We start from the raw sequence: 27,296 nt of genomic DNA, 5'->3' as shown, positions 1-27,296 counted from the left end.
TAAAGCCAGCCCTTAAGAGCTAGTCTTTAAGCAGGAGGAACAATTATATGGACAAAAGTATTTAAAAGTTAAGGAGGTTTAATAAAAATACTTCAATACTTAATCTAACATTTGCTATTGTAAACACAGTAAGGTATTTAAGAGTTTCTTTGCTACTTTAACATTATTAAAACATAATTTCAAGCACAGTTTGTGTTAAACTCCACAATATTTCTATAGTTTGGGCAAAAAAACATGCACACACACACACACACACGCAAACACCAAGCATAGCTAATTGTATCTTAGGTTCTTTATGGTACTGAAACATTTGTAAGAGGTTATGTAAATCAACAGAAAGAAATAAAATAACTTGGGTGGCAGGAAAAAAAAGAGAACTCATTGCCAAGTAAATGCTACTGCCAAATGACCTTTAATGGCTAATACCCACATTTCCATTTTTCTCTCACTGTAGTAAAACCAACTAAGAGATGGCAATCAAAACAAATTCTGCAGTGTTTCCACCAAACTACTTTCTATTCAACGTCCCAAGCATGCTGTAAGAATGAAAGCATTCGGTGCTGATCTCTGGCCATAATTCTTTAAAATTACATTATAAATTTTCATTCTGCAGAAGCTATTTTAACCAATTCTCAGTTATCTACAAAAATTGGTAGTAGAGTTTTGAACAGCTAGCAAGATTATCTAAAATGGTGTACCTTTTTCCTCTACACCTTCTACTAAAGGAGCTTATGAACAACTGAATATCCAAAACGCAAGCTGCAAAAGGAGCAAGGAACAAAGACAGTAGGACTGAATTATGGGCAGGAGTGTGGGGGAGGGGGAGGGGAGACAATGAGAAAACTCAATATAAGAAGCTTTCCACTTTATAACCTTTTGTTTTTTTAGATGAAAGGTTATTAGTATGGTGTCCCTCTCCCCTCAAAGCCATCTCAAATTGTCAATTATTAATGATGAAATGGTGACTCAAAAGAAAAACCCATCTTAAAAATGAAAGTTGTGAAAGTATGTGTAAAGTATGAGTCACTGAGATTTTAGAATTTCTACCTGATCACTCTAGAAAAAATGATCAACAAATGCATCAGTTCTTTCCACATAAAACCATGGTGAAGGAAATTGATATTGGAAAAAAAGAACATAGGCAAAGACAGTTTGCATGGTCATGTTGAAACTCATTTCTAGCTCCTGGGCTAGACTTGACCATTATAACAAGCAAGACATCACCAATCTCTGTGTGGCAGTCACTAGAGCTCTTAAAAAATACTAATTCTCTTTCTCCTTCTGGGCACATGTGGTAGGACTGCCTCCCCTATCTTGCTGAACTCAGGTGTAGCTGCATAGCTTGCATTAATTGCTAATTATGAGCAGAAGTGATAGGTATCATATCTGAGTAGAAGCTTTATGAGTCAGTGTGTACTATACCACCTTCCCCTTTCCCTCTGTCACAGTGACTGGCAATATTTCAGAAAGGTATTCTGAGTCCCAGAAGGAGGATGATGATGACGCAGATGATCCACAATAAACATGTAACATGAACAAGAAATAATTTGTTTTAAGCCACTGAAGTTGGAGTTTATTACTGCAGCATAACCTATTCTGACTAATACTAATACAGTCTTTTATTTTCTCTATATGGTTAATATATTTCCTATTTAATTATTTTACAGAAAAGTTAGCCATTAATGTGGAGACTCAAGTTTAGACTCTAAGCATCAGTTTAAAAAAATCAAGACCCCCAAACTGAAAAAACTAATAGAGGAAATTGTCAGTTATATTTAAATTAGGAAACTAAACACATCATAAAAAACTACCATGCTGTTGTTCCTACAAAGTTAAGGCCATGGACAACTAAATGCACTCACAAGGTGGCTGGGGTTTTTTTTGTTTTGTTTTGTTTTTCCTGTTTAAATTTATTGGACTATGTGCCAGGTACTGCAATAAGTGCTTTTCAAGGATTAGCTCATTTAGTCTTTACATAAGGCATGAGGAAGTTAAGTGACTTAGCCTAGATCACAAAGCTAGCAAGTGAACTAGGGTGCAGAAGAGTGAAACTCAAGAAGTCTTTCAGAATTAACCCTGAAAGAAAAAGCAGACGCTATTTCTAACAGGTTATACAATGTACTGTATATCCATTTGTTCATTGTTTCATTCATTTACTAAGTATCTACTGAGCAATTTATTATGTGCAAGGCCCTTTTCTCAGTGCTCAGAATATAACCGTGAACAAGATGCACGAGATCTTCAATCTCAGGGCATTTACATTCTTTTTTTTTCAAAGATTTTGTTTATTTATTTGACAGAGAGAGACACAGTGAGAGAGGGAACACAAGCAGGGGGAGTGGGAGAGGGAGAAGCAGGCTTCACGTGGAGCAGGGAGCCTGATGTGGGGCTCGATCCCAGGACCCCTGGAACCATGACCTGAGCCAAAGGCAGACGCTTAACGACTAAGCCACCCAGGCGCCACCTTTTCTTTTTAACATTTTATTTATTTATTTGACAGAGAGAGACACAGTGAGGGCAAGATGCACAAGATCTCCAATCTCAGGGCATTTACATTCTTTCTTTTTTTTTTTTAAGATTTTATTTCTTTATTTGACAGAGAGAGACACAGTGAGGGAGGGAACACAAGCAGGGGGACTGGGAGAGGGAGAAGCAGGCCCCCAGCCGAGCAAGGATCCTGATGCAGGGCTCGATCCCAGGCCCCTGGGATCATGACCTGAGCCGAAGGCAGATGCTTAAGGACTGAGCCACCCAGGCACCCAGGGCATTTACATTCTGATGGAGATTAATAAAGTAAGCAACAACATGCATATGTAATTGGAGATACAAAATGTTATGAAGGAATTCAATAAGTTAACTATTGCTGTATAATTTAACTACCTCAAAACTTGGGTTAAAATAACCACTTATTTTCTCAAGGTACTATGGGTTGCCAATTTGAGTCTCAGCTAGACAGTTATTCTGTTCTACATGGTATTGGTTAGGCCAACCCACGTGTTCACAATCAGTTGGCAGGTCCCAGATGACCTTACTCACATGTCTGGAGTCTTAGTTGAGATGGCTGTGCACATGCTCTCTCTTGTCCCCTCTCTTCCTCTCCCTCTCTCTCCATGTGGCATCTCATCCTCAAGGAGACTAACGTGGGCTTGTTCACAAGGTTCCTAGAGAGTGACAGCATAGCTGCATGGCCTCTTGAGCCCTTACGTGGAAGTCCCACAATGTCACTTATGCCACATTCTACTCATCAAAGCAAATCATAAAGCAAGCCCAGATACAAGAGATGGAGAAACAGACTCCATCTCCTGATGAGAGGAACTGCAAAGAATCTGTGGCCATTTTTAATCCACCACTAAAGTAAGTAAGGTTGACGTAACTTAAAATCCAGGCAGAAGGTAAGAGAGCAGACTGGGTTTACTTTAGAAGAATTAGGGAAGACCTATGAGGTGCTGATAATGAAGAAAGAACATTAAAGGCTGAAGGAATAGCAAGTACAAAGATCTTGAGGCAGGAACAAGTTTGGTATGTCTGAGGAACAGGAAAAATTCTAGCGTGTCCATAATTTAGTGAAAGAGAGAAAAAAGCAGACATGAGGCTGAAAAGAGAGGGAACGATCAGATGATGAAAGACACTATACTCCATGATCAGGAACTTGGATTTTATCCTAAGGGTAAGTCAAAGTCATTGGGGCAAGGGTGAAAAAGCAAGGAGACCTCTTAGGAGATTAGGTGAGAGATGATGTTAATGGAGATGGAAAGAAATAATAAGATTTTGGAAATATTTGAGGGTTATGATCAATAAAATTTGCTAGTCAACTGGATATGGGGCGAGTGAAAAAGAACAATTGAGGCTAGAATCTTTGGTTTTTGACTTGAACAATTAGGAAGTTGGTGGTGCCGATTACCTACTCACTTAAGCTTTAAAAAACACAATTGAATTTCTACCTCTGATTATCTATACAATGCTTTTCCTCAGAAGTATTTGTAAGAGTCAAAACAGCATGTTGTTGGGGGATGGCTGTTCATAAAAAGATTCATGAACCTAAAACTGCTCTAAAGAGATAAGTTTATTAAATTAAAAGAAATGCAATCTAAGAAAATCCAAAATACTGTATCTTGCAGCAGATAATGTGAATGTGCTACATAACGGCTGACTCAAGGGTTCAATGGTACAAGAGTTCATACCTGACACTTTAAATTAGTAAAAATTTAAAATTTAATCAAATTTGGTTTCTCCCAAATTACAACATTATTCTGGAGAAATTAATGTTATGAAAACTGTTTGGCAATACTTATTTAAAACGAATTCTTATCCAAGTATTTTGGGTATTCTCTATTCTGACATTTTAGGTAAATTTTTAAGAAAAGAATCATATACAAGAATCATTGTTAATAGACAACAACATGCCCAATATACTACGAATGTTTTGTTTAGATAACATGACCATTGGTCTAATCATGTTCCTAGCAATTCCTAGCATTTATTGGCCTAAAGACATATCCTCACATCTTAAAAGAGTATCTGGCATGGAATAGGTAGGTGCTCAATAAACAGTAACTGAATCTACATCGTAATTCCCAGCTAGGATGATCTAACTGTCCTCAAACGGGAGGTTATATAATTAATCTGTTGGTCATTCAGAACACTTCCCTCTTCTTCAAAATAAAAATATAAACCAGAACCTTTCTTTATGAAAATTTGAAACTATATGTATTTTAAGCAGGATACACTTTACACTTGAAAAACATCTACAAGGTTAGTAGCAAATCTTATAGAACTCTTAGAAGAAAACAGGAATAAATCTTCATGACTCCAGGTTAGGCAATGATATTTTTAGATATGACACCAACAATGATAGGCAACAAAAGGAAAAAAATAGATAAACTGGACTTCATCAAAACTAAAAACTTTTGTGCTTCAAAGGTTACCATCAAGAAACTGAAAACACGAGGCGCCTGGGTGGCTCAGTTGGTTAAGCGACTGCCTTCGGCTCAGGTCGTGATCCTGGAGTCCCGGGATCGAGTCCCGCATCGGGCTCCCTGCTCGGCAGGGAGTCTGCTTCGTCCTCTGACCCTCCTCCCTCTCATGCTCTCTGTCTCTCATTCTCCCTCTCGCAAATAAATAAAAATAAAATCTTTAAAAAAAAAAAAAGAAACTGAAAACACAATCCAATGGGAGAATATATTTGCAAATCATATGTCTGATAAAGGTCTAATATTCAGAATATATAAAAAATTACAACTCAACAATAAAAAGACAAGTAACCGTATTAAAAAATAGGTAGAGGATTTTAAGAGCTATGTCTCCAAAGAAGATATACAAATGGCCAATAAACACATAAAAAGATGCTTAACATCCTACGTCATTAGGAAATGCAAATCAAAGCCCACAAAAGATACCACTTCATACACACTAGATGGTTATAATAAAAAGACTGATAATAGCAGATATTGGTGGGGATGTAGAGAAACTACAACTCTTTTATATACTGCTATGGAAAATGGTGCAGCAGCTTTGGAAGTTTGGCAGGTCCTCAAAAAATTAAAGAATTACCATATGACCTAGCAATTCTACTCCCAGGTACATATCCAAAAGAACAGAAAACATGTCCACACGATGCAGCAAAAGTGGTCCTAAAAACAAAGTTTATAGCAATATAGGCCTACCTCAAGAAGCAAAAAAGATCTCAAATAAAAAACTTAGCTTTATACCTAAAGGACCTAGAAAAAGAATAAAGAAAAGCCAAACTCCATGATCAGGAACTTGGATTTTATCCTAAGGGTAAGTCAAAGTCGTTGGGGCAAGGGTGAAAAAGACAGGAAATAATAAAGATTAGAACAGAAATAGGGGCACCTGGGCGCCTACCTCAGTTAAGCATCCGACTCGGTTTTGGCTCAGGTCATGACCTCAGGGTTGTGAGATCGAGCCCTGCGTAGGCTCCACACTCAGCACAAAGTCCGCTTGAGATTCTCTCTCCCTCTCCCTTGGCCCTTCCCTCCACTCATACTTTCCCTCTCTCTCTTAAAATAAACAAATAAAAATTTTAAAAAGAGATTAGAACAGAAATAAATGATACAGAAACTAAAAAAACAATAGAACAAATCAATGAAATCAGAAGCTGGTTCTTTGAAAAGATCAACAAAATTGATAAACCTCTAGCCAGACTCATTAAAAAAAAAAGAGAGAGGATCCAAATAAACAAAATCACTAATGAAAGAGGAGAAATAACAACCAACACCACAGAAATACAATTGTAACAGAATATTATGAAAACCTATACGCTCACAAATCGGACAACTTAGAAAAAATGGATATATTCCTAGAAACACATAACCTACCAAAACTAAAGCAGAAAGAAATAGAAAATTTGAATAGGCCAATTGTCAGCAATAAAATCGAATCACTAATCAAAAAACTCCCAACAAACAAAAGTCCAGGACCAGACACCTTCACAGGCGAATTCTACCAAACCTTTAAAAAAGAGTTAATACCAGGGCGCCTCGGTGGCTCAGTCATTAAGCGTCTGCCTTCGGCTCAGGTCATGATCCCAGGGTCCTGGGATCAAGCCCCACATCGGGCTCCCTGCTCAGCGGGAAGCCTGCTTCTCCCTCTCCCATTCCCCCTGTGCTTGTGTTCCCTCTCTCGCTGTGTCTCTCTCTGTCAAATAAATAAATAAAAAATCTTAAAAAAAAAAAAAAGAAGAGTTAATACCTATTCTTCTCAAACTATTCCAAAAAATAGGGGTGCCTCGGTGGTTCAGTTGGTTGGGGGTCTGACTTTTGGTTTTGGCTCAGTTCGTGATCTCAGTATTGTAAGACTGAGCCCCGTGTCTGTTTGAGAGTCTCCCTCTCCTTCTGCCCCTCCCCCGCTCTCTCGCTCAAATAAATAAATAAAAGTCTTTAAAAAAAAAACTATTCCAAAAAATAGGAAAGGAAGGAAAACTTTCAAATTCATTCTGTGAGGCCAGTATCACCCTAATACCAAAGCCAGATAAAGGCACCACAAAAAAAGAAAACTACAGTCCAGTATTTTTCATGAATATAGATGCAAAAAATCCTTAACAAAATATTAGCAAACTGAATCCAACAATACACTAAAAAGACATCACCATCAAGTAGGATTTATTCCCAGAATGCAAGGGTGGTTCAATATTCACAAAACAATCAATGTGCTGTGTCACATCAATAAGAGAAGGATAAAAATCACAGGATCATTTCAATAGATGCAGAAAAAGCATTCAACAAAGTATAACACCCATTCATGATTAAAAAAAAAAAAAACCTCTGCAAAATAGGTCTACAGGGAACATATCTCAACATAATAAAGTCCTTATGTGAAAAATCCACAGCAAACATCACACTCAAAGGGGAAAAACTGAAAAGCTTTCCCCATCAGGTCAGGAAAAAGACAAGAATGTCTGCTCTTACCACTTTTATTCAATATAGTACTGCAAGTCCTAGCCACAGCAATTAGACAACATGAAGAAATAAAAGGCATCCAAATTGGTAAGGAAGAAGTAAAACTCTCACTATTTGCAGATGACATGATAGTATATATAACAGAAAACCTTAAAGACTCCACCAAAAACTATTAAAACTAGTAAATGAAATCAGTAAAGTTGCAGGATACAAAATCAATGTACAGAAATCTGTTGCATTTCTTTACACTAATAATGAAGCAGCAGAAAGTGAAATGAAGAAAACAATCCCAAGAACAATTGCACAAAAACAATAAAATATCTAGGAATAAACTTAACCAAAAAGGTGAAAGACCTGAAAACTATAAACCACTGATGAAAGAAATTCAAGATGACACAAAGAAATGGAAAGACATTCATTCCATGCTCATGCGTTGGAAGAACAAATACTCTTAAAATGTCTATACTATTCAAAGCAATCTACAGATTTAATGAAATCCTTATCAAAATATCAGTAGCATTTTTCACAGAACTAGAACAAACAATCCTAAAATTTGTATGGAACCACAAAAGACCCTGAATAGCCAAAGCAATCTTGAAAAAGAAAAACAAAACTGGAGGTATCACAATTCCAGACTTCAAGTTATATTACAAAGTGGTAGTGTTAAAACCGTAGAGTACTGGCACAAAAACAGACACATAAATCAATGGAATAGAACAGAAAACCCAGAAATAAACCCACAATTATATGGTCAGTTAATCTTGGACAAAGGAGGAATGAATATACAATGGAAAAAAGACAGTCTCTTCAACAAATGGTGTTGGGAAAACAGGACAGCTATATGCAAAAGAATGAAACTGAACCACTTTCTTACACCATACACAGAAATAAACCCAAAATGGATTAAAGACCTAAATGTGAGACCTGAAACCATAAAAATCCTTAAAGAGAGCACAGGCAGTAATTGCTCTGACACTGGCTGTAGAACATTTTTCCAGATAGGTTTCCTGAGGCAAGGGAAATAAAAGCAAAAATAAACTATTGGGACTATATCAAAATAAAAAGTTTCTGTACAGTGGAGGAAATAGTCAACAAAACTAAAAGGCAACCTACTGAATGGGAAAAGATATTTGCAAACAACATATCTCATAAAGGGTTAGTATCCAAAATGTATAAAGAAATGATACAACTCAATACCCAAAAACAAATAATCCAATTAAAAAATGGGCGAAGACATGAACAGACATTTCTCTAAAGAATACATACAGGTGGCCAACATATACATGAAAAGATGCTCAAAATCACTAATTATCAGAGAAATGCAAATCAAAATTACCATGAGGTATTACCTCACACCTGTGAGAATGGCAAAAATCAAAAACCAAGAAATGACAAGTGTTGGCAAGGACTGGAGAAAAAGGAACCCTCTCGCACTATTGGTGAGAATGCAAACTTGTGCAGCCATTGTGGAAAACAGTATGGAGGTTTCTCAAAAAATTAAAAATAGAACTACCCTACGAACCAGTGATTGCACTACTGGGTATTTACTCCCCAAATACAAAAACACTAATTCAAAGGGATACATGTACCCCTGTGTTTACTGCAGCATTATTTATAATAGCCAAACTATGGAAGTAGCCCAAGTGTCCATCTCCATCAATAGATGAATGGATAAAGAAGATGTGGTGTGTGTGTAATGGAATATTATTCAGGCATAAAAAGAACATTGCCATTTGCAACAACATGGATAGAGTTAGAGAGTATAATACTAAGTGAAATAAGCCAGCCAGAGGAAGACAAATACATATGATTTCACTCATTTGTGGAATTTAAGAAACAAATGAGCAGGAAAAAAAAACTGAGAGAGAGAGAGAGAAAGACAAATCAAGAAACAGACTTTTAACTATAGAGAACAAACTGATGGCTACCAGAAGAAAGGTGAAGGGGGTGGGTGAAATAGGTGATGGGGATTAAAGAGTACACTTATCATGATGAAAAAAAGTTAAATAAAATTAAATTTCTTTTTAAAAAGGTGTAGTTCACTAAATATTCAGTTTGCTGGCCAGATTCAGCTATTTTATTTTCTCTAAAATGATTTGTTTTTCTAGATTTGGCCTTTGAATCAAGACTAACCTTTCTAAAAGGTTGTTACCTTAAAAGGTCATTTAATCTATACCCATGCCTTGGGGGTGCCATTCAGGAAGGTAATTCCTCAGTGTCAATAGAGTTCTCTGTGCAACTTAAAAAAAGAAAGAAAACATATCTACACAAAAGCCTGTATGTGAAATGTTCCCAGCAACACTATTCTTAATAGCCAAAAAGTGGAAACAACCCAAATGTCCATGAATGGATAAATAAAATGTGGCCTATCTATACAAAGGAATATTATTCTGCAATAAAAAGGAATAAAATAGTGATTCATGTTATAAACAGATGAATTTTAGAAACACTATGCTAAGTGAAAAGATAAAATGTCCACAATAGGCAAATCCATAAAGACAGAAAGCAGACTAGTAGTTGCCAAGGAACTAAGGGGAAGAAGGAACCGGAAGTGAGTACTAATGGGTATGGGGTTACTTTGGGGAATGAAAATATTTTGGAACTAGATAGTGGTAATGGTTGCAAAACTTAGTGAATATACGAAAAACCACTGGATTGTACACATTACACTTGATCTTGGCCAAAAGGCCAAGAAGCAGTTGGACTGTACACTTTATATATATTCTTAATTTTTATTTATTTTTAAAGATTTTATTTATTTATTTGACACAGAGGGAGAGATAGCAAGAGAGAGCACAAATGACTGAGCCACCCAGGTGCCCCCTATTTTTATTTTTTTTAAGTAGGCTCCACGCCAGGGTGGAGCCCAAGGTGGGGCTTGAACTCACAACTCTGAGATCAAGACCTGAGCTGAGATCAAGAGTCAGATGCTTAACTGACTGAGCCACCCAGGCGCGCCTGGACCATTTACTTTAACAGGCTCACTATTATGGTTTATGAATTATATCTCAATAAAAGAAAAAGAAAACTCAAACAGATACGAAAGAATTGATGTATGACTTGGTCAAGATCCTAAATTATGTCCAAAGTGAAATCTAATCAGGGACTTTACAATCTCCATTTTCATTTAGTATATCCTGTAATTGTATTAAGACACCAGAAACTGGGGGCGCCTGGGTGGCTCAGTCATTAAGCGTCTGCCTTCGGCTCAGGTTATGATCCCAGGGTCCTGGGATCGAGCCCCACATCGGGCTCCCTGCTCGGCAGGAGCCTGCTTCTCCTTCTCCCGCTCCCCCTGCTTGTGTCCCCTCTCTCGCTGTGTCTCTCTGTCAAATAAATAAAAATCTTTAAAAAAAAAAAAAAGGACACCAGAAACTGTAAAGATAAAAATTAAATATTTACTTAGTAATAACTTTTCAGCAAAAAAGTTCTGTTTTTCAGGAAACAACAAAATCATATATTAACCTATACTTTTCCATACCATATTTTTTCTTCAGAATCTCAAGTAACATTTAAATATGAACCTTCGCATCTAAGTTAAAAGCTCTTCTGAATCATTTCTGGCCATAATAGCTCTGTACATCCTCATGGTGATAGATTACAAACCATTCTCCTTAAAACCTGTGTTCTTCATCTTTACTTCTTATATCACTTTTAGGACCAACAGCAGAGACAGATTGAAGAATACTGAGGTATTACCTGTATTTCACATTGATTACTTCTTTTTCTTTCAACGAATTTTGCCATTCTGTCTTTGTCACGTGTTGTAAACAATTTTTTCTTTTTTACCAAGTTAACTGACTTGAATGTCTATGGGCAGGTTTTGGCAGACAGAAGTTTGCAACCTGAGTGACAGCTTTTCAAAATGCAAAAATCAGTTATAACAACCTCTCCTTGCTTAAAAATTCTGTACCTCACTATGAAAAATGTGTCAATTACCACTATCTTTTACTGCATTGTTAGAAAACCTTCAGCAAATATTTAAAGTTCAGATTAAGGTTAATATTAAACCGTGTAGAGCTGCCAATACAACTAACTCAATTGAGGTGACAAGTGGATGGACAGACATATGTTATGTACGTATGGCTAAATGTGCACATACCCAAGCAATGACAACCACCAATAAGTCTCAACTCCACATGGTGGCTGGCCAGTTTCTGCTGACATCATATATAAGACATAAATAATCTGGCTTCAAAAAATTAAAATACAAAACGATGTATATGAAAATTGAGAAAATAAATTCACAAAAGCTTATTTTTAGCTCCTTGACCTCTGTCACTCCTAAGCTGTAGTCTCTGAGACCAAGATATACAATCATGGTGCTACTTTCTAGATAATGAAGGTAAAAATGGTCTTTTCTTATCTATAAGCTGACTTACAGAGAATAATGGAAATGGCCATTAATGGAAAAAGACCAAGAATTTGTAATGTATTATACAGAGAGTTCATGCGAAGAACATAAATGATCTGTGCATTATTCCATTTAAAAAAATCCAGAAACTGGGCGCCTGGGTGGCTCAGTTGGTTAAGCGACTGCCTTCGGCTCAGGTCATGATCCTGGAGTCCCTGGATCGAGTCCCGCATCGGGCTCCCTGCTCAGCGGGGAGTCTGCTTCTCCCTCTGACCCTCCCCCCTCTCATGTGCTCTCTCTCTCAGTCTCTCTCTCTCAAATAAATAAATAAAATCTTTAAAAAAAAAAAAATCCAGAAACTTCTTCACACAAAGATGAAAAAATTAAGGCACACAGAAATAGGATTCCTAATATTTCCTTTATTCATGCTTATAGGTGACTGTAGCAAGAGATGGAAATAAAGAGGACATATCAAGAATATCTTGACAAGTCAAGAATATTACCTTTCTGGACTATTTAATTTTGTTAACAAATGTTTTAAATCTAAAAAATGGGTGGGGGGGAACCTGTCCTGCTCTTTTCACATAACAGATTCACAGCACAAATGTAGCTAAATAGCTGCAGCAATCATGTAATAAGCAACCTTGAAGAAACTTCTATTGGGAGGCTTTGTAGAAGTATAAATTGCTACAGTCATTTTGGAAAGTAATTTGGCAATATGTACCGAGACCTTAAAATATCCACACTCTTTGACTTCCATTTCTGAGAATCTATTTGCATATCTATAATCACAAATCACTTTTCTACTGGATGGTTCTTTTTCTTATAGGCTTATAGGAGACAATGGTAGTGTCAGAAAATTAGCCCTTTGTCACAAGTGTTGTAAACAATTTTTTCTCTTTGTTGTTATCTTTTAACAATGTTTACAGTAAATTTCTCTGTTCTTCCCATTAGGGCTCCTAGGTTTTATATACACTTTTAGGGTGCTTCCATCTCAAATATTTTAAAAAGTACATGTTTTCTTCTACTTCTTTTATAATTTCATTTTTATTGAGAGCTTTCAACAACTGTAAATTAAAATGTAGATATACAATTATTTAAAAAGGTGAAGCTCAACTAGGTAAGAAAATGGAAAAACACTGCAAGGAAATAAAACACTGACAGTGGTTATTGCTAAATGATGTGGTTATATATGATATGCTTTATTGTAATTTCCAAATTTTCTATATGCATTACTTTTATAATCAGAAGAAAATAAAACTTCTTAAAATAATCATATTTAAAATTTTTCTTAAGTTTTTGATGATACTAGCTTCTCAATTATTATTTGAGTACCTTACCCAGATTGAATCTAATACTAGGGCAGAGCTTTGTATTTTAACTCTATTGACATAGATGACCTGACAGGAAAAAACTACCAAATAAGGGTCTACTGAAAGCAAGAATTACAGTTCCAGTTAGGAAATTAATCTGAATAGTAATCCCAATAATAGTTACTCCTATTAGGTTTTTACAATGTGCCAAATGCTTACATTTATTAACTCATTTATTCTTTTCAACATCTTTGTGAGGTAAGTACTGTTGTTCTCTCCATTTTACACACTGGGAAACTAAGGCACAGAGAGGTTAAATAATTTGCTCATGAAAGCTCTTAAAAGTGGAAGAGCCAGGACTGGGATTCAAAAAGTCTGGCTCTAGAATCCTTATTCTTTTTATTTTTTTTTCTTTTGAGAGAGCGAGCAAGCGAGCATGGGGGTGGGTATGAGGGAGTGGAGAGGCAAAGGGAGAGAGAATCCTAAGCGGTGGGCCCCACAAACAGCACAGAGCCGGCGCGGGGCTGGATCTCACAACCCTGAGATCATGACCTGAATGGGAATGAAGAGTTGGATGCTCGGGGCCCCTGGGTGGCTCAGTTGGTTAGGCATCTGCCTTTGGCTCAGGTCATGATCTCAGGGTCCTGGGATCGAGCCCCGTGTTGGGCTCTCTGCTCAGTGGCATGTCTGCTTCTCTCTCTTTCCCTCTGTGATCCCTCTCACTCTCTCAAATAAATAAATATAAAATCTTAAAAAAAAAAAAAAGAGTTGGACACTTAACTGACTGAACCACCCAGGTACCACTGGAATCCTTATTCTTAACTTCTAAACTAAAATCCTATTTAAAAGATTAACAGAAAAACTGGGAAGCTAGTTCTGACAACCTAGGAAGTGTTAAAGAATAAAACTAAGCCACAAAAGGGCCTAATGATAGATCTATTTAAAAAAAAGAAAAAAGAGAGAGGTCTATGAGAAATATGATATATCTTTATTTTTCACAAATCCCTAGGCTTCAGAGATTTGAGAAAAAACTTGAGAAGGAAATTTTTTCCTTCTTTATTCAGGTGGTGTCTCTAAGCTGAGCGTCTGAGCTGTGGTTTCCCAAACATAATGTCAGTGCACTGCCACAAGATAATGGTGCTTTTAAGAGCTGAGTAATAACAATTACCTGTCACATAAAGCATTGCTAACATTAAATTATTTTAAGAGTAAAAACTAAAAGCAGTGGCAGGTGCCTATGATTTCACTGGTCAATCATTTGTTCTTTGTGTCTTAGTTTGCCAAACTGCTTGGATCTTTCCAAATGTGCAAATTTTTCTCACATTACGCAAGGGGATATATCCACGACATCATTTTCAATGTGTTACTTTCCCCAAAAATGTTCACCCAATTTAGGCCATATATTTCTGGCAAGTCAATTTTTAGTGCTTTGTGTGAAGCTGAAAGTCAAACAAAAGGTAAACAAATACAAAACTTTACTTCTCACAGATTAGAGGTGGAATTTTTAGAATGAGCCCTTCTGATTCTGAGCTCCACCATGCATTAGAGATAGTAATTTTACGCTTCATTTTCTGACTTTGTTCTTGTCAATATTACTCCCTCAAAGATCCCTTCAAGTACCTAAAAGACAAAATATTTTCAACTTGCTTTTTTGCTTTTTAAAAATAAAGGATTGAAAACTAATACCTGACCGCAAAAATGTAGGCACAAACATAAAGGAAAGGCATATAAAGAAATTTCTGTAAATCAACCTTGTGCTTTGCGTACTTGTAAGCTTTTCTGAGTAAAAATGGTCAAACTGGACTAGTAGCATCTCTGAGAAACAGTTTTTAAGTTGGTAGCAATTTTTAAGAAATAACACAGATTAACTACAGATGAATGGCCAAAAATTGCCAGCGATAAGAACCATAAACTTGGGCGCCTGGGTGGCTCAGTTGGTTAAGCGACTGCCTTCGGCTCAGGTCATGATCCTGGAGTCCCTGGATCGAGTCCAGCATCGGGCTCCCTGCTCGGCAGGGAGTCTGCTTCTCCCTCTGACCCTCCCTCCTCTCATGTGCTCTCTCTCATTCTCTCTCTCTCAAATAAATAAATAAAATCTTAAAAAAAAAAAAAAAAAAAAAAAAAGAACCATAAACTTGGGGGTGCCTGGGTCGCTCAGTCAGTTAAGCATCTGAATCTTGATTCTAGCTCAGGTCATGATCTCAGGGTTGTGGGATTGAGCCCCACGTTGGGCTCTGTGCTCAGCGAGGAGTCTGCTGGAGATTCTCTCCCTCTGCCCCTCCCCCTGCTCTCTCTGTCTCAAATAAATAAATAAATCTTAAAAAAAAAAAAAAAAAAGGACCATAAGCTTGAAACCCAGGAGCTCTCCACAATTGAATTTTGATGTTATGACTGCTTTCTAAGGATTTGCTCTATAAAATTCACTTCACTTTTCTAATATTCTAATCTATAAAAAAGGGGATTAAAATAACTGCTCACTAGTGCTATGAAAAATCATGATATTCCTATTCGAAACTACTAGACATTTATAAACTGATAGAACAAATGATTACCTTATAAAAAAAAGAACTGCTTAGATTCATTTATGAGCATACTATGTTTGGAAAAAACAAATATATTAACATCTCTTGATAGTTTATGTTGATAAATTTCAAGCAGAGGAATGTGACACACAGGGAAATGATAGAGTACCCAAAGAAAGAGTAGAGATATAGAAGAAGGTTACCTAAAATTATATAAGAAAAAGGCCTGAAATGGCCCTTTATTACGTGGACTTTTTTTTTAAGAAGGCTCCACACCCAGTGTGGAGCCCAACACAGAACTTGAACTCATGACCCTGAGATCAAGACCTGAGCTGAAATAAAGAGTCAGATGCTTAACCAACTGAGCCATCCAGGTGCCCTTATTACATGGACTTTTTAATCCCTCTTGGCCAGTCTAGAAGAGCCACTTACTTGCCAGAGAAGAAAACAGTGACTCTTAGATAAGTAGTTAGTTACTGTGACACTTTTAGGAGCTTATTTTTAGAGGAAGGAAAAATGGGGAATTAGAGACCCAAGAAAGATCACAAATAAGTACAATAAATATTTCTAGAGATTTGGAATAACAATATAAAACTTGTACTTACAACTTGAGATTCACGAGCTTTAGGAAATGTTTTGGCAACATTGAGCCCATCGATGACGATATCAAAAGGAGGACAGCATTTTACAAAGTTCTGAAATCTCTTGAGTTCCTAAAAAAGAAAAGCCAGATAAGATATTAATAAGAACTTAGCAAGGACTTTATTATAAACACACTGCTATGACTTTTATTACTGTTCTGGTAAGTAAAAATATTCATCGCTTAAAAATACACAAACTCAAAAACACTTTCGAAATGAAATCTGGAAAGACCAGACTAAGAGATGCAACTGCATGGAATTATCTGAAAATGCTTTATAATCTCATAGCACTTTATACTTCATATAGTACTTCCACACGCTAATTGCATTTGATCTGTAACCAGCTCTCACCTGCTAAATTGACTCCCAAGGCAGTCATGATGAAAATGAAATGTCAGAATCTCTATAACCCGCTCTTAAGCCAAGGAGATGTAAACCTCAGATATGCTAGTCTACCAGTACAACAGTGTTGAAAGAATAAGGCTCTATAATAGTCCCTCTTCAATCATCAAGATGATTTTGTTTACTTCTAGCTATTTTGAAGAGTTGAAATATTCAACAAATATTTGTGGAGCATCTACTATTGTTCCCAGCAGTTACTAAAGAGACAAAACTCTAATGGAGCCCGCATTTTGGTAGAAGGAGACACAAAATAAACCAAATAAATAAGTTAATAAATTATATTAAATGCCAAGTGTGATGAGTGCTATGGAGGAAAGAAAAGGAGGAGTGGGAGTTCCATTACTGGTAATGATGGAGTAGTCTGTACTGGACTATCAGATAACATAAATTCTATATGAAAAACAACTATTTGAAGGTACTACAGAATGACCAAAAGCAGGCAGAAATTCAACGGAATGCAAAATTTGAAAGACAGTGTGGCTACCCGACAGTCCAACTGAGTCCCCTCCAACAGTCAGCATCAACATCAGCCCCATGAGAATGAGGAAGACTTCAAGATGACCTCAGCCCCCTTTTAATTACAATGGTAGAATACCCAAGCAAGAGCCACACAGCTGAGTCTAGTCAAACTCAAGAACCATGAGAGAGAATAATAAAAATAGTAAGTGTTTCTGTTTAAAGCCACTACATCTGGGCGGTTTGTTATCTACCTATGGATAACCAAAAAAGAAGGAACCCTCCCTCCCCACCCACCCTGCATCTGCACATGCTCACCCAGGCACGCTCTCTCTCCCTCTCTTTCTTAAATGAATAAATAAATAAATAAATAAATAAATAAATAAATAAAATATTTCTTAAAAAAGCCACTGAGTAGACCATGCTGATAAAGCATGACAGAAAGCGCTGACCTACTGAGATAGCATACTAACTATGGCATAGGGCAATACAAATCTGCAAGCTTAATTGTTTTAATGGAGGGTAAATTTAAATAATTATTTCTTTCTAGCACTGCTGCTAGATTGTATTTGATTACAGATTGGCTAATGATCTGGGGTATGAAAATCCACAAAGCTTTTGATTAACAAAAGAAGTCCTTTTGAAAAAACATTTATTGATATATAATTCACATACCACACAATTCACTCATTTGAAGTATACAATTCACAGGTTGTGCAACATTACCACAATCTAATTTTAGAATATTCTGGCTTTCCTACTAGATACTCCATACTCATTAGCAGTCAATCACCATTTCTCTACCCTACCACATAGCAACCATTAAACTATCTTCTATCTCTATCGATTCACTTATTCTGGACATTTCATATAAACCGAATTATACAGGGTGCCTGGGTGGCTCAGTTGGTTAAGTGACTGCCTTCGGCTCAGGTCATGATCCTGGAGTCCCGGGATCTAGTCCCGCATCGGGCTCCCTGCTCAGCGGGGAGTCTGCTTCTCCCTCTGACCCTCCCCCCTCTCATGTGCTCTCTCTCTCTCTCTCATTCTCTCTCTCAAATAAATAAAATCTTTAAAAAAAAAAAACCCGAATTATACAAATATGTGGTCTTTTGTGATTGACTTCTTTCACTCATCATAATGTTTTCAAGGTTTGTTAACACTGTAGCATAAATGAGTATTCCATTCCTTTTTATTGCTGAATAATATTCCATTGTATGGATATACCACATTTTATTGATCCATTCATTAGTTGATGGGCACTTGGATTATTTCCAATTTTAGGCTATTATGACTAATGCTATGAACATTTGTGTACAAGTTTTCATGGGAAACTGTAATGTAGTAATAGTAACTCTATGTTTAACTTTTCGAGGAACTGCCAGACTATTTTCCAAAGTAGCTGCACCATTTTACATTTCCAACTGCAATGTATGAGGCTTCCAATTTCTCCACAGCCCCACCAATACTTGTTATTGTATGTGTTTTTTATTAAAGTCATGCTTGTGGGTGTGAAATGGTACCTCATTGTGGTTTTGATGTACATTTCCCAAATGACTAATGATGTGGAGCTTTTTTTCATGTGTTCATTGGCCTAAAGGGAGTTCATTTTTGTAACACAGAGGTTTTATAAATTCAATGTACAGCTCCTTCAATAACAGTCACAACTTCTATCATCTTTACCCATTTTATACATTTAAATTTAAATCTGAAAAGTGTAACCGCACAGGAATTATAAATACCATGACTTGCAACAGAGTTTGTTACCTCAAATGCCTACAGGGATCAGGCAGGTGACATAAATAAGTAGAATGGGCCAAGTCTAAGAAAACATAACAGAGCAGGCAAAATGATAAACAGCAAATGGTGTAAGTCTCATTGTCCAAGATTCTATAGAAAGAGATCTTAAAGACTAACAAACTAGAGAATGTAGATCTCTTATAAAGGGAGTAGCCCAGTGCTCAGTCCAGCTAATTGTTGCCCCACAAAAGTAAATACCCAGGTTTAGGAGTTAAAATTTTTCAAGGAAAATAAAAAATCTAGCATTTTGAAATATTATCAAATAACTTTTAAAAAGAGTAAAATACAAAGATGGATGCTCAAACAAAAAATATATATGGACTCGATTCCACCCACAGACCACAAGTTTGTAACACATACACTGGGTCAAGCAATAGATTTTCATTAAGCACCTACTCTGGGCCAAATAATGTTCTTATTCCTAGGAACAGAACTGTGAACAAGTTCATTGAGCTCAAGAAATTTACATACTAGGGGCACCTGGGTGGCTCAGTTGGTTAAGCGTCTGCCTTCAGCTCAGGTCGTTGTCCCGGGGTCCTGGGATCGAGTCCTGCATCGGGCTCCCTGCTCAGCGGGGAGCCTGCTTCTCCCTCTCCCTCTGCTGCTCTGCCTACTTGAGCTCTCTCTCTCTCTCTGATAGATAAATAAATAAATAAATAAATAAATAAATAAATAAATAAATAAATAAAATCTTAAGAAAAAAAGAAAATTTACATATTAGTAGAGGAAACAAGCAATACCAAGATAACAAATAGATATTTAATTTTCAGTACAGAAAAGTGCCTTGATGAAAAATTAATTAGGTTAGGGTGCTAGCATGACTCTTCCTAGCCCCTCTCTAAGATATGGTGAGGAAAAGGTCTTTCTGATGAGATGACATTTAAACAAAGACTTGAATGAAGTGAAGGAATCAACCTTGCTTCCGAGGAAGAGCCTTTTAGGCAGAGGGAAAAACTGCCAAGGCCCTTAGTCAAACATCAAAGAGCTTTGCACGTTTGAGGATTAACAACTGGGCAATCTGAAAGCTCAAAGAATAAGTATAAAGTCTTTATACTTACAATTCTAAAACAGCTAATCAAAAGTCTTAAATTGTCTACCTTATTCAACTTACTAGGAACAAAGAGCAGAACTGATATTTATTGCTTTGTAGTTGTTACCTAATCACAAATGAGTAGCAAAATGATCCAAGTATGTGCAACAAAAGAGAAATAAAAGAATGGAACAGCTTATGCCGTACACATGACACATGAATTCTAGAGGTGACTCCAGCACCTGCCGTCAAAGAGCTGACTTCATAATTATAAGCGACTCTCAAAACATACATGGCAGTAAAAATTGACTCTTCTATTTATTACTCCTCCTACATTATGGATGAGAAGGCAAAGAGGTTAAGCAACTGATTTTTCTCAACAGGTGATATTCAAAGAGATGCTAAAACTTCTTTTTCACCTTGCCACTTAGAGTAGGTTAAAACTCTTCAATTTTTTGGAATGATGGTCCATGTTTAAGGTGGTTTACTTCTGAGACTTTGATACAAATCTCACCAGGAAATTCAAAACACAGCTCTCTCACTGATTTTATTGAGTTAACATCCTACTCTAGAATGGCAGCTAAGGGGAAACAGGACTACAACAATGTATACTCAAAACTTTACATCATAAAAGAAACAGTGAACTTAACATGTTAATTATATCCAATGTACTACAACAATCAGATTATATTTTCCAAAGATCAGAAGAAAGGGAGTATTAAAAAAACTGGCTTTAGTCATAGCGGATATGGAAAAACAGGGGAATACCAGCTATTTTGGTGGCAAGCACTACTCTTAACATGGGAACCACAATAAAAAATCCATCTCTGCATCTAATGGCCAAATTTCTTGTGTGCCTTCTTTATACCATGAGATACAAATAAATCCTAAATAAAAAGAATACTAAAATGACTGCCTTAATGTAGCCAGAGAAAAATGAAATCATATGTCTGGAAAACGTCACTGCAATCTAACAACTAGTAGTCTTAGAAAGCTTATACTCATTTAATAGCAAGTTACGTTTTAGAAGATATTTTTCATTTAGTAACTACAGCTATAATTACCACGGTATACTATCTTATTTTTAAATACTTATAATCTTATCTGAATTCTCTGATTCCAGTAAGATGAAAACAAAAACAAAACAAACCTTTCCTGCTATAAGTATCTAAAAAGCTGTATAAAATACAACAAAAATACCTATGCATGGCTGAACTTGTGAGAAAGAAAGAAATCTCCCAGTGCCAGAGATGAGGCCAAATCTGAAAATCAGAATGGTAAGGATAAAGGTTGATGCTAATGTTGTCTAGGAGAGAAGAAAAGAAATGGGATGGGTATTAGCAAACAGGGGCTTGGCTTTTGATACCTCCATGGGAACTGGAGATATAGCAAGCCTCCCAAATGAAGGGAGAAATTGTAAGTGAACTTCTGAATAAAAGAGGAACCTTTACAAATAGGAACACTGATATCAAAACACAATACACCACCTTCTCTATCTCTACCAGGGATCAAAGTAGGGAAAAACAAATCCCTGAACAAAAAGAAACTCCAGGCTTGTGTTTTAAATGGGTTGGAGTACAAATTTAGACGCAAAATTCATGATGCTCCACCAAGAAAGCACACAAAAACTGGTTGTGAACAAGGGGCGCCTGGCTGGCTCAGCTGGTAGAACATGCGACTCTTGACCTCGGGGTCATGAGTTCAAGTCCCACGTTGGGTGTAGAGCTTACTTTAAAAAATAAATAAATAAAAACAAAAAACTGGTTCTGATCCAGTAATATCCCTCGGACACTTGGCAGAAGCTAGCAGAAAACCTCTCCGGAGAGATACTATCAACAATCCAGACAATAAAGGAATTCTCACAGAAAGAACAAGTTCCTCTAAAACTGAACTCACCAATTTAAAATCATAAAACACAAGAGTAAACAATCTATCATGTGTGAGTCCTCTGACACAACAGAAGGATTAAATCCCAAAGAATTCAGGATAAAGAATAATAGAGAAATCTAAGAGGCAATATAAACTAAGTATAAAAAATAATTAAACATAAAAAAAAGAATCAAAACTGTAAGAAAAGAAATAGGCCATGAAAGAATGAAGAAAAAAATTTGAAAGAGAAGTTCTAAAATTAAAATTTTAGAATAATGGAAACTAAACGGATGAGAGAAAATCCAAATGTCCGTCAGGTGGTGAATAAACAAACTGTGAGGTATTAATACACTAGAATACACTCAGTAATGAAAAGGAACTACTGATTCATGTAAGATAAACTCAAAAACATATTTAAAACTATATCTAAAAACAAATATACATTATATTAAGTGAAAGACAAAAAAAATTACAGATTATATGATTCTATGAAAATTTTAGTAAAGGTGAAACTACAGAGACAGACAGCAACTAAGTGGTTGCTGGGGTTAGGAGTAGGAGCAGGGATTGCTCCCCAAAGGGCATGATGAAAGTTTGTGGGGTGAAAAAAGTATTCTAAAACTGAATCATGGTGCTAGCCACAGAAGTATATAAATTTACTCAGAAGCACTGAACTGTACTCTTAAAATGGTGAATTTTGTGGTCTATAAATTATTGAAACAATGGGGAAAAAAACCTGTAAACAAATGGGTAGAGAGAAGAACAGACACATCTGAGGTAAGAAGTAGTGAATTAGAAAACAGATCTAAAAATGTTATCCAGAATGCAATTCAGAGCTACAATGAGATGAAATATATGAAAGAGTAAGAAACATGGAGGAGAGTGAAAGGGTCCCATAAAAGTCTAATAAGAATTTCAGGAGAAGCAATACTTGGAAGATACAAGGGCTGAGAATTATTCAGAAGTAATTCAAGATATGAAACTTCAGATTCAGGAAGCTCAGTGAATCCCAAGCAGGAAAAATACATTCATACATACACATCATAATGAAACAACAGAAGTGAAAAAAAATCTTATGGCAACGATGAGGATAGAGATGATATATGGAACAAAACTTGAACGGATGGGGCGCCTGGCTGGCTCAATTAGAGGAGCGTGGGACTCTTGAACTCAGGGTCATGAGTTCAAGCCCCACAATGGGTATAGAGATTACTTAAATAAAAAAATTTTTAAAAATTGGATGGAAAGCAAATGTCTCAAAATAGAGATCAGAAGATATTGCGATACTATCTTCAAAGTGTTGAGAGAAAATATTAAATTCTATGTAATTGGGCGCCTGGGTGGCTCAGTTGGTTAAGCGACTGCCTTCGGCTCAGGTCATGATCCTGGAGTCCCGGGATCTAGTCCCGCATCGGGCTCCCTGCTCAGCAGGGAGTCTGCTTCTCCCTCTGACCCTCCCCCCTCTTGTGCTCTCTCTCATTCTCTCTCTCTCAAATAAATAAATAAAATCTTTAAAATAAATAAATAAATTCTATGTAATTAAACTATCATTCAAATAGACATTTACAGACAAAGAATAAAACAGTTTACCACTTTTATCCTGTCACTGAAAGAATGTTATTCAGGAAGATGCCCAACAGGAAGATCAGGGTTCGGTGAGAATGTGAGGGCTGGAGGTATATATATCTGTGAGTCATTGGTGCACAGGTGCTAGAGAAAACCAGAGTGGGTGAAATGGCCAGAGACAACGGGTAGTGGAGCAAAAGAAGAGGGAGGAAGCCCTCAGAAACAACAAAAACTCAGGGGATGGAGGACATATTTCATTTTTGTTTATTTATTATTGAGGACAAACTCAGTTGCATATATGAAGAAAGAGCAATAAGCTTTAAGGAGAGAACTGCAAGAAATGCAAAGGGATCTGGCAAAAATAAAAAAGAAATGCAAGAGAAAACGGAATGCAACAGTAGAATTTAAATCTCCAAAACAGTAAAGATTAGAAGTAATTTACTAGAATATGGATTTCGTGAAATACAGCACAAATGCTGAGAAATTCTACCAGAATGCAGAGGAAAAGAAGTAAGAGAGAAACAGAGAAAACAAATTATAGATACGAAGGACAGAGAATAGCCTCACAACTGTGAGGAATAAACCAGAACAAAAAGATGAGAACTAATCATTAAAAAAAAACAAACTTCCCTAATATTAAAAAAAAATCTATGTCTTTAAGGATTCATGAGATTCAAGGAAAACTTAATGAAAAAATTCACCTAGTCTTTACAAAATTTTTAATTTTGACGTTAAAGAAATCCTGTATACATCAAGCCAAATAATAGTAATAACAGAAAGACTTTTATAGTGTTCTCCATGTTCCATGTAGATCACAAAGTATAGAAAAACAAGCATTCCAAGTGCTTTTCATCTATTAACTCTCTCATTCCTAAAAATGGTTAGGAACTGAACAGATTAGGAAACTAAAGCACAGAGAAGTCAAGCAGGTCACAGAACTAGGAAGTGGTGGACCTGGGATTCAAAACCTAGAAATTCATGCCCTCATGTGTACCACAATAGCTCCGAGCAACAAAAATCAAGCTGGGAACCACAAAAGCCAGAAGACAACAAAACAACTATGTTTGAAGATGGTGGGGAGTAGTCCTCACGTGGGCCTGAATTCCCATCCACCTGCCTTGTAACAGTTTTTCCTTCTTTCTGGACAGTACATACTAATAAATTATGGTCTATGCTCTTTTTTTCCAGTTTTATTGAGAAATAACTGCTATACATGCCTGTATAACTTTTCGATGTACAGTATGATGGTTCGATTTATATACATTGTGAAATGATTGACACACTAGGTTTAATTAACATCATTTCATACAGGTACAATAAAAGGAAAAAAGTTTTCTCCTTGTGATGAGAACTCTAAAGATCTACTCTCTTAACAACTTTCCCATACATCCTACAGCAGTGTTAGCAACAGTCATCATGCTATACATTACATACTTAGTACTTATTTATCTTATAACAGGAAGTTTGTATTTTTTGACCATCTTCCTCCAATATCCCCTTCTCACCACCTTCTGCCTCTGGTAAACCACAAGTCTGATCTCTTTTTCTTTGAGTTTGGTGGGTTTTCTTTTTTTTTTTTAAGATTTTATTTATTTATTTGAGAGAGAGAGTGAGAGAGAAAGAGCCCAAGAGAGGGTCGGGTCAGAAGGAGAAGCAGACTCCCCGCCAAGCAGGGAGCCTGATGCGAGACTCAATCCCAGGACTCCAGGATCATGACCTGAGCTGAAGGCAGACACTTAACCGCTTAACCGACTGAGCCACCCAGGCGCCCTGGTGGGTTTTCTTTACTTAGATTCCACATATAAGTGAGATCACACAGTATTTGTCTTTTTCAGACTTATTTCATTTAGCATAATGCCTTCAAGGTCCATCCATGTTGTCATAAATGGTAAAATATCCTTTTTTTATGATTGAATAATATTCCCATTGTATATATATGCCACAACTTCTTTATCCATTTATCCATCAATGGACACTGAGGTTGTTTCCCTGGTGTTGGCTACTGTAAATAAAGCTATGAACATGGGGGTGTAGATATTTTTTGAGTTAGTGTTTTCAATTCCTTTGCATGTAGTCCCAGAACTGGAATTGCTGGATCATATGGTAGTTCTATTTTTAATTTTTTGAGGAACCTCCATATTCCATACTGTTTCCCATAGTGGCTGTGCCAATTTACAATCCCAACAGTGCACAAGGGTTTCCTTTTCTCCATAGCCACTCTAGCATTTGTTATCTCTTATCTTTTTGACAATGGCCATTCTAACAGGTATGAGGTGATATCTCATTGTGGTTTTAATTTGTATTTCCCTAATGACTAGGGATGCGGAGTATCTTTTCATGTACCTCTTAGCCATTCACATATTTTCTTTGGAAAAATGTCTATTCAGGTCCTTTGTCCACTTTTCATACAATGATGAAAGAAATCTAAGAGAATACAAATAAATGGAAAGGTATCCTGTGTTGATGAATTGGACGAATTAGTATTGTTAAAATGTCAATACTACCAAAAAGACATCTGTAGATCCAATGCAATGTCTATCAAGTTTCTAAGCACATTTTTAAAATAGAAATAGAAAAAACACTCCTAAAATTTATATGGAACCACAAAGATTCCAAATAACCAAAGAAATCCTGAAAAAGAAGAACAAAGAACAAGGCATTATACTTCCTGGTTTCAAGCTCTATTAAAAAACTACAGTAATTAAAACCATATGGTGTTGGCATAAAAACAAACAGACCAAAGAAACAGAAGGGGAAGCCCAGAAATAAACCTAAGCATACAGTCAACTAATATTTAACAAGGGAGCTAAGAATACTCAATGGAGAAAAGATAGTCTTTTCAATAAATGGTGCTGGGAGGGGTGCATGGGTGGTAGAGTTGGTTAAGCATCAACATTTGGTTTCAGCTCAGGTCGTGATCTCAGGGTGGTGAGATCAAGCCCCATGTCAGGCTCCATGCTCAACATGGAGTCTGCTTAAGACTCTCTTCTCCCTCTCCCTCTGCCCCTCTTCCCTGCTCACTCTCTAAAATAAATAAATATTTATGGTGCTGGGAAACCTGGATATTCACATGTAAAAAAAAATGAAACTTGACCCCTGTCTTACACCACTCATAAAAATTAACTCAAACTGGATTAAAGGCTTAGATATAAATCCTAAAACCATGGGGCGCCTGGGTGGCTCAGATGGTTAAGCCTCTGCCTTCGGCTCAGGTCATGACCCCAGGATCCTGGGATCGAGTCCCACATTCGGCTCCCTACTCAGTGGAGAGCCTGCTTCTCCCTCTCCCTCTGCACCTCCCCCTGCTCATGCTCTCTCTCTCTCTATCTCTCTGTCTCAAATGAATAAATTTAAAAAGAAAATCTTAAAAAAAAAATCCTAAAACCATGAAACTCCTAGAAGAAAATAGGAAAAAAGCTCCTTGACATGGGTATTAATAATAATTTTTTGGAAATCATACTTAAAGCAAAGCAACAAAATGAAAAACAAGTAGGACTACATCAAACTAAAAAGCTTCTGCACAGCAAAGGAAATCATCGACAAACTGAAAAGACAACCTATGGAACAGGAAAAAATATCTGCAACCCATATATCTGAAAGGGAGTTAATATGCAAAATATATAAGGAACTCATACAACTCAATAGCAAAGCCCCAAATAAGCCAATTTAAAAAGTGGCCTATTTTCTTTTTTCAAAAATTTTAACCACTCAGTGTTCATTATGACAAGCACAGTCCTTAGTCCCCATCCCCTATTTCACCCATCCCCTCCACCTATCTCCCCTCTGGTAACCATCAGTTTCTCTATAGTTAAAAGTCTGTATCTTGGTTTGTTTCTCTCTTTTTTCCCCTCTTTCCTCATTTGTTTTGTTTCTTAAATTCCACATATGAGTGAAATCATATGGTATTTGTCTTTCTCTGACTTATTTT

The 27,296-nt window shown here is 36.6% G+C and overlaps 1 protein-coding gene across 4 annotated transcripts in view; it reads right to left on the bottom strand.

Moving 5' to 3' along the window:
- Nucleotides 1-27,296, bottom strand: part of PRORP (protein only RNase P catalytic subunit) — a 128,446-nt gene that overhangs the window by 69,454 nt on the left and 31,696 nt on the right. For all 4 annotated transcript variants that reach the window (XR_010405140.1, XM_045900701.3, XM_064570943.1 and 1 more), the window contains one exon: nucleotides 16,210-16,317. Coding sequence is in view for 3 of the 4 variants with exons in the window: in XM_045900701.3 (XP_045756657.1) it covers nucleotides 16,210-16,317 (108 nt within the window). In the remaining variant the exon portion in view is untranslated. The remainder of the gene's footprint in view (nucleotides 1-16,209; nucleotides 16,318-27,296) is intronic.

The sequence above is a fragment of the Mirounga angustirostris genome, unplaced genomic scaffold, assembly GCF_029215605.1.
Source record: "Mirounga angustirostris isolate CCGP_5_RB_7025 unplaced genomic scaffold, mMirAng1.0.hap1 SCAF_9, whole genome shotgun sequence".
In the NCBI taxonomy this organism is placed as follows: Eukaryota; Metazoa; Chordata; class Mammalia; order Carnivora; family Phocidae; genus Mirounga; species Mirounga angustirostris.
The sequence above is the reverse complement of the archived record's forward strand: the minus strand, read 5'-3'. Positions and strand labels throughout refer to the sequence as shown.